Source organism: Ixodes scapularis, unplaced genomic scaffold (genome assembly GCF_016920785.2).
Source record: "Ixodes scapularis isolate PalLabHiFi unplaced genomic scaffold, ASM1692078v2 PGA_scaffold6__148_contigs__length_123643588, whole genome shotgun sequence".
NCBI lineage: Eukaryota > Metazoa > Arthropoda > Arachnida > Ixodida > Ixodidae > Ixodes > Ixodes scapularis.
This window is the reverse complement of record NW_024609881.1, coordinates 7,464,932-7,478,632: the sequence shown is the minus strand read 5'-3', so window position 1 is coordinate 7,478,632 and position 13,701 is coordinate 7,464,932. Positions and strand designations below refer to the sequence as shown.

Genomic DNA, 13,701 nt, shown 5'->3' with positions numbered 1-13,701 from the left:
GTGCCAGCCCAAGAAAGTCCCCTCTTCATTCCTCACAGCGTTTATGAATACAATCATCACCCAAACAGGGCGCCACAATTCAGAAACCATTCGGTCGCTACAAAAGCGCTCTACATCCCCTCTTCGGGAGCACTTTGCTCACAAGACCAAGAAGTTTAGAAAGAAACCACCGTAGTTTTGCCTTAAAATAAAACCTCTGGCAAACTTGCAACACACCACAGCCCAAATAAAAAAACAATGTGTCTTAGACGTTAACCATGGCAGAGGAGAAAAGCAAGCACTACAAGTCAGATCATTTAGGGGTAATTACACGCCTTCCATTACGGGAGCAACTCGACTGCGGTGCCCTTGGAGACGCTGGGGGTGCACTTGGAAATACCGGAGGTGAATAACCGAGTACTGTTGAGACCGGTTATCACAAAGTCAACGGAAATCACTTCACCACATCCGCTTCTTTGTCATATCTGGACTCCATAAAAGTAATACGAAAAAAAAAAAAAAAAAGAAGATAGCACGGGCCGTCACAGGCACATATTTATCAAACCTCCAGAAAGCGGTCGAGGCTTCCCTGCACGAGCCCTCTGCTAGATCGGAGCCGCTTCTCGCCAACAGCGAGAAGCTCCGATTGAGAAAAGATCCTGCAAGCTATGTACAGACCGTGTCGCCAGCTGCGACAGCTAATTTCTCGCTCGTTCAATTTATCTGCACCAGCCTGCACCTGCGCAGAAAATTGTAGCACGGTGCCAAAAAGTGCAGGGCAATGTACTTCCAGTTGTGTTTTCAGAAAGGCTGCACTCGTAAACAGAATACAGCAGTGTGCACACTAAGTGCAGGAGATGCAGGTAAATCGAACATAGCACAAAGTAAAATGCTAAAAAGGTGTCAGTGTCGCCTTCACAGCGTAAGCGTCGCGCAGCACACGAGCCCGGGCATGCCTGCTGGCAAGCCACGCACCTGTCTGCGCAGCTTGCACTGCAGTTCTCCGCAGGCCGCCTCTCGGTCGGCGGCCGCCCTCTCCCGCTCCTCGGCCATCCTGCGCAGCTGCTCCCGTTGGCCCGGACAGCGTTCGCACAGCGAACCATCCCTGGCTGCCCTCTCCAGCTCAGCGGTGCGCTGTGCCAGTGCCCTCGCCTGTTCCCGCAGCCCCCGACAGGTGGCGCAGCCAGCCTTGAGCAGCCTCTCGCAGTCCCGCTGCGCCGCATCCAGCCGCTCCTGCAGCGCCAGCACGCGCCAGCGCTGGCCCTCCTTCTCCTCCCGAAGACGACCACCCAGGCGCGCCAGCGTGTCCGCCGCGTCCGCGCTGCCCGCCGCGGTCGCTGAAGACGGCCTCTCCGCATCGTCTTGGTCGAGACACCGTGTGAGCCAGGTGTCGAGCAGCGCGGGAGCATCGCCGGTGAAAACTTGCGCCCGCCGGACCAACTCGTGTGCAGTAACCTCCGGTTCCTCGTCGGTTTTAGAAATACCGGGTGCGTCGCCGCGACGAATCGCTTCGAGGGTTCGTTCGACTCGCTCGCAGAGGTGCTTTGCGTAGCCGCGGAGCACGGCCGAGACGCAGGCGGCGGTCGCGAGGTCCTGCGCAATGGGGACAATCTCGCGGTCTAGGACGTCGTGCGGTAGATTGGCGGAGCAGTAGCTTTCCAACTCAGCAAGACACGACGACCGCAGGTCCGCGCGGACTTGTAGGTACGCCTCTTCGGCAGCGGACTCGAGTCTCTGCAGCAGTGTCGTCTGCCGCCGCGCCGTTGCGGTTGGAACGATGGCAAAGGGGAGGGCGCCGAGGGCGTTGCGGAGACGCCCGATGACCGTGGCGTACGCTGCCGAGACGGCCTCCGTGACTGTGCCGAGGACGGCCTCTTGTTCCACGGCGTTCTCGAGCGCGTCTGGTTCTAGATCCGAAGTTGGATGCACATCGAGGCACTCGGACAGCCTCCGCAGGACCAGGGCCCGCTTGCTCTTGTTGAAGCGCTCCGCCGCGGTAGTCAATTCGTCGAGGTGATGGAGTGCTGCGTCGAGCTCCGCCGCCAAAACTTGTGCACTCGTGGTACCGTCTTCTGCGAAGGATTGCGCGTCGGGGGCTTTTCCTCCGGCGTGCTTTCCATCGTCCTCTTCTGCGGTCGCACCGACGAGCCGGAGGTCGTGCGAGCACGCAACAAAGTCTAGCCTCTCCTCGAATGCAGAGACTAGTCGAGACGTCTGCCGCAGCTGTTTCACCAGGTCGTGGACAAAACCCTCCGAATTTTCCGCCACGACGGTCTGCAGTTCCGCAGTAGCGTCTCCGAGAAGAAGCAGGCTGCACGCCACAGACGCTTCCGCCGATTCCAGGAGTTCCGGCGCGCCGATGCGGTCGAGCAGGGACGTGGGAAAAGAGCTTACGCCGTTGGCCTCGCGAACTGCCAACAAAGCTTGGTGCAGCCAGGATAGAAGAGAGTCCAAGCGATGAGCTACACTGTCCAGACACTCCTGGTACGTCGATGGAAGCACGTCGGCATCCCGCTGCTCCGGCATTCGCAAGTCCGTCACACTCGCCGCCAGAGAGAGGCTATTCCATCCCAACCCGTCCCCTGCCCCCGGAGCCTCCGTCTGCAGACATATCCGTGGCCGAGAGAGCGGCTCGGGCGGGGGACGCTCCAGAGCCGACTGCAGCCGATGGTCCATGAGCTGCACTCGCAGGAGTAGGCCTTGGGACTCTCCCGAGAGGCTATCCAGCGACGCCCTCCTCCCGACGGGTGCTTCGACAACTGCCAGGTCGTCCGACGCCAGCTCGTTCCCGGCCCCTTGCAGTGCCTCCTCGAGCAGCGCAAACTTGTGCTCCAGCTGCGCGAGCTTGGCCTCGAGCTCCTTGGATGGACTCGCGGCCTCCTTTCCCTTGAGCGAGAGCCGCCGCTTCTCCTGCTTCGAGTCGGCGCGTGCCAGGCGCTGCCGGAGTTGCCTCTGCGCCTTTTCCGAGAGCGCGAGCTTGGCCGTGAGGTCGTCGATTCGAGCGGTCATCAGGGCCAGCTGCGAGGCGTGCATCTCCTCCGCACCCCGTGAGTCCCGCTCCAGGGCGAGGCAGCGCAGCTCCAAGTCGTCAAACGCATCCTGCGACCGCCTGAGCTCTCTCTTCAGCGCCCAGCACTCCTCCGCCGCACGTGCGAGCCGACCTTGCAGACACTCAGAGTCTGTCGTCGCCAATGCTTCCACCGGAGCACGTCGCAGAGCGCGCGCCGTGGCCTCGGCCTTTTGTTCGTTCTCGCGCAAGAGTGCCTCCAGCTCTTCACAGAGGCGCCAGAGCCCCGTCGCCCGTGTCGGGTCCTCTTCCGACGCCTTCCTCAGGCGATCTTTCAGCCCCGCCATCTTCTCGACGCTCGTGGACAGGAAGGCCTCCAGCGCTTCCAGCGATGCCAGCAGCGACTCGTCGCGTGCCGACGCCGGCACGAGAGCCCACGACGGCAGGTGGAAGGGCGCGCTGCGGAGGTTGCCGATCTCGCGGTCCCGCACCCGCAGCTGTTCCTCGAGCTCGGAGCAGCGAGACTCCAGCTTCTTGGTGCGGAGCTCGCGCAGCGATGACGACCGCCGCGACGTGCGAGAGACCGGGGGCCTTCGCGTGACCGGGCTCGTGTCTTGGACGACGCTGGGGGCCGTCACCTCCACTCTCGCGGTCACCGGGGCGTCCTTGAGCTCCCAGGGCCCGGCAGCTTCGGTCTTGTGCTGCGGAAAGCATCAAAAGACGGGCAGCTGTATGGGCTGGAAAAAAAACATTTACGGTCTTTCTTGCGGTGCAAAAATAAACGTCCCCAAATGTAGCACTAGCAGTCCAGATGAGATGCGAAAGGTTTGGAGCCTGCCGTTATCTGGATCCCGACAAATATTTTTCGTTTTTCTTTCATGTTTTAATTTTTTTTTTGTGTGTTTTATCACACATGCTGTCTGGAGGTCACGAGCCTTGACGTCTCCGCCAACTACGCTCTACCGCATTTAGCGGCTCCAGGATATCTGGTAAGCCCCCGTTTGTCGTGACCTTCAGTATTAGCAGAGACGCGCGGAAATTTCAACTGGAACTTAAGCGCATACTTTTGTATATCGAACCGTCAAACTATTTTACAATTCCCTTTGAATTCGATATATCCAGGTTCGACCGTAAGACGAGAAATTTAAATAGTGCAATACCCCTGCACGCCAGTGCGATGCTCGTCCAGATCAAGCAGGGCTGGGGAATGAGCCCAGTATCCAAGTCCTGCTGCGCAAGCATTCGTTCCACGTGCTCCGAGCTGGTGCGCATTAACCCGCTTGGCCAGTGACCCTCTTTTCAATACGTAGAGATGAAGGTCCTTGTAGGATCGTGTCGGAGAGAAAGAAAAAAAGGAGACGTGCTTCTTTCTCTCCTTTTTGACACAATCCCTTCATTTATTTACGTATTTACGCCCCATCTTAGTTGCCAATGTAACATGGAGTCCTGTCATGCATTCCTCTATCCGTCGTCTTGCTTCCTCTCCTTTCAACACAAACCTATAATCTCGACTATTGGGAATGGGCACCATTTTCCTATTGCGCAAATAGTGGATTTTAAGATCGAAGGAAATTGTGCTTTGGCCAAACATTTTCAAATCGAATAGCTTCTCTGAGCCTTTTAATACTGCCGCACCATTCTTAAAGGGGCCCTGCAATGACGTTTTTTTAGGCATGGGCGAATAGACGATTTTGGGTCCGAATCGAATTCGAAGCGAATAGTGATTTTGGTCGAATAATTTCGAATCGAATAGTTTGAATAGTTCAAGCAAAAAATACCACAAGATATGTTTAAACTATAGTTTTATATTTGCCCTTATTTGGTATAGATATACTGTAATTGTTAATTTCAAGCGTATAGAGTTCGGTAGCACGAAATGGTTGAAACGGTCGGTAGCTTGTGCCACCTGGCCGTAAAATCCAAGCCAGAGTAAGTGGAACTCGTTTATATCGACCTCGCAAAAAAACGTCTACCAGTTCGATATAGCGGGTAATTCGATATCAAACCTTCAATAAATTTGACTCTCAAAAATCCACTTTCTGCTGAAATACTACACAATGAAGTCGTCTTGCATCTTCTGCTGCTTTCTCTTCATTCCATCTGCGATAATGATATCTTTCTGCGCTATCGACAGACTCCAAAATGCCGAGGCCGCTGCCTTCTATATTCGCGCATTAGCGCCGAACTATGCCGAGAGCACGGGGCACGTCCAATGGGACCACCTTCTCCTGCAGAGCGCCGTTGTGCTCTGCAAGTTGGCTTTCCCCTAAAAGTTGTGGCTGCGTTGGGGGAAGCCAACTAGCAAAACAAGCTGCCTTCTTTTTTTTTTCTGCGCTGCCGCGTCCATTCGGAAGAAAAAATAATATTCTCTTCTGCCGACGAAGCGGGGAGAGGGAGCACGGAGCACTCTCTGTCCGCAAGATATATTTTCTTTTCTTCTTTATTTAATGATTACCCCGCAGTGCCCGGGGGCGTTACAGCAGGGGAAGGATGAAAAGAACACGTCTTCATTGAAACAGCACACTTGCTCTTCAGACAGCCGATTCCACTGTACAATTGCTCGTACAAAAAAGGAGTTTGCAAACATGCAAACTCCTTTTTGCAAACTCCCGACTTCTGGGCGGTCGACGCGGCCGCCGGGAAAAAAAAAAAAAGCCAGCATGCTCTACAAGCTGGCTTTCCCACAATGCGGCCGCGCGCGTTGGGGAAAGCCAGCTTGCAGAACAAAACGGCGCTCTTGGCAGTTCAATATATCGGTAGCGGCAGCTATTTTTGTTCGATGCAACCATAGTTTTTGCTATATATTGTCGCTGTAACATTACTGTGCACGAAAATTGTTCGATATAAGGAATAATTCGATGTAAACGGGTTCAATATAGTCGGGTATGACTGTATTTAGAAAGGTTGAATAATTCTATATTTTCAAATAATTCAATATCGTCGAATAATTTGATATTGTCAAATACTTAAATTCGATTCGAAGCAAATGCCGAATAGAACGGAATTCGATTGGCTATTCGTAATAACCGAATATTCGCCCATCCCTACTTTCTTTACTCATTTTTAATTTGCACCGAACCTGAGCGCACTGAACGTAGTAACTTTGTGAAACTTTTTTTTTTCTCGAAATTCCCATTATTTTAAAAGTTATAGGCAAACTAAAATTACAAAAACAAGCAAAAAATAACCTCCCTCATGACGTCCTTGGTTGCTTGAAAGTGGCCGTAAACTAGAGGACAAGTAGTGAGCTCATCGAGCGCTCACCGCTGCCGCACTCTGTGTCGACGGCGCAAGAGGGCGCCATTAAAGCGTGTTCTGGATAGGCTGTATGCAGCAGGCAGCCAGAGCGGCTCTCATTGCATTTTCTGCGTGATTAAATACAAATTCGGCATGACTCTTCACCGGCCACAAACGACAGCGAAAACGGCCACAAACGACACTAAATGTCAGTTCAGAATGGGAGCTACTTTGCGCTGCCATACCGCGAAACGGCCAAACCGCAAGACAAAGCTTCTCGCCGAAGGCCTTCGGAACGCTCGGAGCCGGTCGGATCCTCCTGCCCATACGACCGCAGCGCCGCCGCGTACATCCAGGACTTTTCCGTGTCGGCGCCTGATCCCACTACTCCTTTCTAGTATGCGCCGCCTTTTCCATTGCTTGGTGGCGGGTATGTCGACGGGTCATTTCTTGTTTCCGTACTTTATAAACTGCATTTGTTTCTTTTCTCATCTAAAATACTGAACAAAAACTACTTTTATAAATAATTGAAACGGTTCGCGCCGCTTATGTTTTGTATTTCGACCAAAAAAGAAGCTTTTAGCAACTCTGACCAGTAGTAAGCCCAGGACCAAAGACGTCACATTTTGCGCGCTTTCGATACCGCGGGTCGCCCTCGTCGGTGGAGGAGGTTTCCGCGTCGTCCGGTTAAAATATGACGCACTGATATTTAGTTACTCTCTCCGTGCCCGCTGGCTTGCCCGAACCCCAAGAGACGTGGAAACCGCAAAAAAGGTACACGCTTAAATATGATTGCAGGGCCCCTTTAAGGTGCAACCCCACTCTCTGTTTGTGTGACGCTGAACCACTAGATGGCGATGGGATCGGCTTCCAGACTCGTACATCGATGCGATAGATCAGGTGGGGTGGCGCTTGGATACAGTGTGATATTTTTCTATGTCCTGAAGGTGACATCCCTGGACCTTTGCTTGTTTTACATGGAGAGAGCTTTCTGTGGAACGTGCGTGGCTGCACCAGTTTTTGTGCAAAGGAAGCAGCTGCCTACGTTCTGAGCTCGTGCCCCCGGCCAATGTGGTCGAAACAAAACGTGCAAAACTGAGCTAATGGCGAGACACATGCAAAACGAAACCAAAAAAAATATAAAATTGCCCGGGCTCAATTAGCACACTAGGAATTTCGGAGACCAATTCCACATATTTCAATGTGGTCAGATTTATAAGATGGGCCGGCCATTTCGTTGCGCGTGTGTTTGGCTCTCTTTGGAGTTCCAGAAAAACGAGATGATGTGATAGACATGGGCTTCCAAAGCTCAAGAAATTATATACCTCGAGAACTAAACAAATAAACTATTTTCTTTTGGTCATGTGTCTCATTTAGGTCACTTAGATGTTTATTCTGACTAAAACGACGAGACTCGAAAACTAGGGGTGCGCGAATATTCGAGATTTGAATTTAGACCAAACAGTAATTGACCGAATAATTTGATTTAACTTTCGAATACCTACTATTCGAGTTCTCAAACATACCATCCATTCATTCATTCATTCAGAGCTGCATTAATTAATTATTTTAGTCAATCATTTTCACCAATACATTTTAGACTGAATTTGTTTTTCTTTCTCGTAAAAGTGTATTGTTGGCCTTTGCTTTTTCTTTTGTGTTCTTGTTTTGTTGTTGTTCTTGTCCACTCCCCTCTGTAATGCCCTCTGGGCCCTGAGAGTATTGAAATAAATAAATAAATTAATTAATTCGACACTTCGAATTTCAGTACTGCTAGAAAAATCAAAATTTATTCACAAACATTGCCAGTATCGTGACAGAGTGCCAGCAAGCCTCTGCTAGATTTAAATCAAGCTAGGGTTGGAAGAAACTTCACTGACTGACCGTTTCAAGAAAAAGTGCTTCATTCCTTGTATTCCTTTAAACCAAATGGTCGATATCAAACTTTTACGCCGTGCCAGTCATCAAACCATGCACGCCGCCATTTTGAATTTTCACGTCGCCTGCCACCTGCTGCCAGTTACCGTATTTACTCGAAAATAGGTCAACCACGAAAATAGGTCGACCCCTATTTATTGAACCCACCGAGAATAAAAAAAAAAAGAATAATTCAAATATAGGTCGACCTTTTTTTTTTATTTTTAGGAACAGGGGAAAGTTTGGGCAAAAGAAAGAAACCAACCTTTATTTACAGCACTCTCAGCTAAATCACGGGGTGATGCCAAAAACTTAATCACTGTCAGAACTTCCGGACATGTCATCGTTGTCCGAAGCTTCATCAGCTTGGTAGACATCCTCGCAAATTCGCAACAATACCTCCCTTACAAGGTTGTAAAATGACGACAAGAAGAAACAAAAGAAGGTGGAGATGGGCGAAGTGAGGAAAAACCAAATACAAAGACGCAAGCGACGCCGCGAGTCGAGTTGCTATAAGCAACACGCGAGCCGAGCCGCTCAAGCAACAAACAAAAGTAACCTCCGTTTTTTTTTTTTTTTTTTAGCGCGTTTGCGAGGGATGGAGGGCAAAGTGCATGGTGCATCATGTTCCTCTCCCTCCCCTTCCCCGTCGCCCAGCGAGGGGAACGCTACAGGTGCGATGGCGAAACCCAACGCCCGAGGGATGCGCGCGAGAATGGCAGCGGCGCGGCCACCGCAGGCGGGCCGGCTTTCGGCTGTTACTGTGCTACTGTTTCGGTTAGGGATGCCACGAACCACCCTAGGTTCGATTTCGAAAGATTTCTATATTTTCTAACCGAAATGATGTTCGAATTCGAAAGGTTTCGATATTTTCAACCGTACAGAGATTCGAATTAAAAAAATTCACAACTTTCAAAAATCGTGGAGTTTCGAATTCGGAAAGTTCGAAGCTTTCACGATTTCTAAAAGTTTGGGTTCGATTATTTTGAATATTTTTTTTTTTACGTAAGGTTCAAAAATTTAAAAGATTTAGAACTTTCCCAGCTTGAAATTCGAGAGATTTGAATGTTTCGTATTTCTTTGAATCTGAAATTCGAAAAATTTGAACGTTTCGAATTTTTATAGACGTGAAGTTCGATAAATTCGAAGATTTCGAATTTCTTCCTACATAAAGTTTGAAGGTTTCGATTCTCTTTTAGCGCTAAATTTGAAAAAAAAAACTTAAGTTTCGAATTTCTTTAAAGTCCAAGTGCGCAAAGTTCGAAGTCCGGTTTTCATGTTCCGCCAGCAGTTTCAGTTTTGAATAACGTTTTCACGCCTCACTGGCTTTCACGAAATCAGGTTTAGAAATGTTCGGGTGTGATATTCAGATTGCGCGAAGTCGGTCAGGCAATTAAATGAGACGACGAGTGTCCCGGATGTGCTGGATTATTTGCCAGTGCAGAGTGACGTGTGCAGATCAGTAATTGTGGCCACCAGCCCGGGGGGGGGGGGGGGGGGCTTTAACATGCATCATGCAGTAGTGATCACACGAACACACTGTTTAACGATACTCTTCCAGTTCGAAACGGCCAGGGGCAGGCAGGTGGTTGAGGGTCACTTGAGACTAAGAAAAACCTTGAAGCTATCTGGCAAACTGCCTCCCCACCCCCTTGCACGCTGGTAGTAATCCGCTCGAACGCCGCCCGAGTGACGCCAGCATATAGTAAGTTTACTTTGTACATGATGCAAAATCCTGAGACTGGGAATGAAATTTTAAAGAAATAATAATAATAATAATAATAATAATAATATTTATTTTGGTTCAGGAGAACCGCGGTGCCGCAGAAAGGCAAGTAGCCCATACCAGGAAGGCCTGCGGCGCCGCATCTAGGGACGATGGGATGAGATTGTGTACAGATGACGTGTAAGAAGACAGAAAAAAGGCGACACGACAACCTCTCAAACTCAGCTCAGGACAACGTCTCAAACTCAACTCAGCTGAAAACTCAGCTCAGGAATAACGTCTCAAACTCAACTCAACTGAGTTTGTGACTTTGTCCGCTCCCCTTCTTTCTTCTTACACTATTTTTTTCAAATTTCATTCCCAGTCTCGGGATTTTGCATCATGTCAACATACACCAGCTCGCCTGCACCTTGACCATTTTTTGGTTCGTAATTGTTTTGGAGGTTTATTTTCGGAGACGGCAGAAACGCTGAGCAAAAAGCACAGAAGCCGACACAACTTGAGGTTGAGGAGCGTTCTACCATACCAGCAGCAGGGGAAAGGGGGGGTTCCACTCTTTCCCCTCCCCCCCCAGATATTTCGGACTGTTAAAGAAAACAATACGGGGAAAGAGGGCATAGTCAAGCTTATTTTAATCTGAAATTATGCATGCATATGTATAGCTACTGTCGCTCTTCACTGCATAAAAGTTTGCGTAGATGGTCATTGTTAGAAACTCGTCAGAAGGTACTACTCGTCACATGCTCAGTGGTTCGGAAGTTCAAAGCTGTCTTTTCGACCTAAATAATTGTGCCATTGGGAAACATATTAAATAAATAAACATAACAATAAATGCAAAAATAAAAAGCTGGAGAAAAAAAACTATCAAGAATCCGCCGGAAGTGTGGTATGCTTGCATATTCAGAGGCCCTGAACTATGACACAAGTTTCTCCTACCAAAATGTGTACAGGATAAAAGAAACACGTCCCAAAAAAATGAAATAAAAAAAAAAAAGAAAAAAAAAAAAAGTTTTTTTTGTTTTTTATGATGTGCCAAATTTGAACAATATTAGAAATCTTTTTCCCTGAGTTAATTTATTCCTCGACGTGAAAATAACAATATATACATTAATTTGTATTCTGCAGATAGTAATGATATGTACTGTCTGTGGTGTTAATTTAAATGCGATACCTCAAACAATTTCGCCGAAAAAAATTACCAAATTTAGGGCATAATTGCCCGTAGATACATATTTGGATATTTCTTCGAAACTCATCTTGAACAATAATCATATCTTAAGACGACACTTATCTAGGTTATACATTGATCATTCTTAAAAAGTTTAACATCTCTACCATGAATAGCTTCGGCTATAGCGCGCTTCAAATATGGCAAAAACTACAACTGTCAAAAACCCGACGTCCTTCCTCGCTCCTTCGTGAATCTATTTCTTTAAGACCAAGTATGCCGGATGATTGACCTAAACGGCATTGTCTTTCGCAAAAAATGCGGCACCAAATGTAAAAATGCGAGAAAAAAAAATTACGAATGTACCTCACATCATCCAAATGAAACCGCCCGCCCGTCTTTCGAAGTTCGACAAACTTCGAACTTTTACCCTAAAAATTTTAAGTTGGTTGAACTTTTGACTTTTCAGGAATCGAAAGTTCGACAATTATCGAATTTCTTACTGTAGGAAGTTCGAAAGTTCGAAAAGCTTCAAACTTTTTAGTGCAAGAAATTCGAAAGTTCGAAGATCATTGAATTTTTTAGTCTGTCAAGTTCGAAAGTTCGACAAGCATCATATTTTGCAGCATACTAATTTCGAAATTTCGAAAAGCGTCAAACTTCTTAGTTTAACAAGTTCGAAAATTGGACTTGCGTCGAATTTCTCGATATGAAAAGTTTGAAAATTCGAAATCTTTCGAACCGCTTGATTCTATCATCAAAACTTCGATTAGAAAAAAAGTTTGCGGCATCCCTAGTTTCGGTTGTTTTCGTGCACCAAAAGCTTTTTGAAACAAGAAGCGGTGCGGCTCTACGGCAACGCCGGCTCGGTGACTCGATAGCTCCATGCCTCCGGTAGGGTCGCACAATTTGGTCGCGAATGTAGGTCGAAATTCTTTGGTCACAATTTCCGAAAATAAAAAGGTAGACTTATATTTGAATAAATACGGTATGTACAATATAAACTTAGTTAAAGAGACAAATGAGCTTAGTTGTAGAGCTTGTCTAGTTCTACGTTCAGAACACAACAATGGATAACAATTTGGCCTTCTCCCTTCCTTTCCCATTTTTGTTCTAACGCTACGGCGTCATGGCGTCACTGAGCAACTCCCCCTACTCCACCTGGCTCCGAGCGTTCCGAGTCGCCTCGGGAGAGGTGCTAGTCAAGCTCTACTAGACTCTACTTGCGAGGCGTAACCAGGCGACTTAATAATAACCGGACTTTGGAGTTGTTAGCGGTACTGGCTTGGTGACGCAAGACGCCGCCCTGTGCGAAGTGATACAGTCGTATCTCGTTAATTCAAACTCAACGGGGGCCGAAAATTTGTTTGAATAACGCAAAGTTTGAATTATCGGGAGTTTCCTCCCATAGAGACGCATAGGATGGGACCCGCATGTTGTTTGAATTATCCGCAAGTTTGGATTAAGAGAGTTTGAATTAATGAGAGTCGACTACAAACGATAAAAAGGGCCACTGCCGTCTATCTTTCCATGGTTTTAGGCTAGGTGGTGCAAGCTGCCGCCTCCTACGAAGGTGGCAGCTTTTCATGCCACGCTACTGACGCTACCGCTTATCTATCCATCTTCGTATGTAACGTTCGTGGTTCGTTGTTTCCACGTCGCCATTCCTGCCGTTTTTCTATAAGTTAATTGTTCTTTGTTGCGCTGTGTCCGGTATCCGCCTGGCATAAATCGCCAACAAAAAAAAAAGAAAAGTTTCGTTTGGACTTTCTTCGAAAAATCAACGGCATGCTCTGCAGTTTGCAAAACATGAAACTCAACTTTGAAGACACCCCCAGTACGCAGCCAGGATTACAACCCGCAACGTCATTGCGAGAGGAAAATCTTGGTTGTTACGACGAAAGCCAGAAGACGCCGAAACATCCGAAGGCTAATACCGACAGAAGGAGAGGAGGTCACCCACCGTGGAGGGGTCCCAGCTCCCAGAGCGGTCGCTCAGCGCCGTCTCGTCCGGCTCGCAGCTCGGCTCGGAGGGCTCCAGCATGGGCGAGCGCAGGCGCCTGCTCTGGCGGGACCTCGAATTGGAACGCGACCTCGCTCTCTCCTTCACCCTGCAGGCAAGCCGGGGCACTTTTTCAACTCAGCACGTGACAAACCTTCCACCGCCAGAGGTCGTCCAAAGGACGTAGCGGAATGCGTCCATGGGTGCCCCGTATCGTGTCAGATGGGATAACGTACGTAAAAGTAATTGCGTTGCGTGTGGGGTTAGGCATCGTGAGTGCCTCTTTTGCCACCCATCCGATACCTTAGGGCCTCTGGAAGCTGGGGCGAGGTACGAGTTCCAAGCAAAGTTTATTCGTCCATTCACGTAGCATCTGTGGAAGCAAAAATTCGCACCTTCCCCACGCGGCGGTGGGAACGCAGAATGTATCGCTTAGAGGCAAAGTTACACGGATGAAGATTTGTTTTTCCTTTGTTCCCCTTCTTGAGGGATTATTTTTGTCAGAACCCGGTGCGCATTTTGTGCTGCTAGAGCCACTGTTGCAACGGAATGCAAAGTTTGCATTCCATAGCTTTGAAACAAAAAAAAAAAAAAGCCTCCAACTGGAGCCTGACCTCGAATAAGAAAAAACCCAACTTTCGCTGGAAGATATCTTTATGTAATGC

The 13,701-nt window shown here is 48.5% G+C and overlaps 1 protein-coding gene across 1 annotated transcript in view; it reads right to left on the bottom strand.

Annotated features, from left to right (window-relative positions):
* Positions 1 to 13,701, bottom strand: part of LOC8032103 (protein outspread) — a 146,298-nt gene that overhangs the window by 39,666 nt on the left and 92,931 nt on the right. Inside the window, exons 12-13 of the mRNA XM_029966668.4 lie at positions 12,998 to 13,145; positions 955 to 3,687 (exon numbers count right to left, since the gene is read on the bottom strand). Coding sequence (XP_029822528.3) covers positions 955 to 3,687; positions 12,998 to 13,145 — 2,881 coding nt within the window. The remainder of the gene's footprint in view (positions 1 to 954; positions 3,688 to 12,997; positions 13,146 to 13,701) is intronic.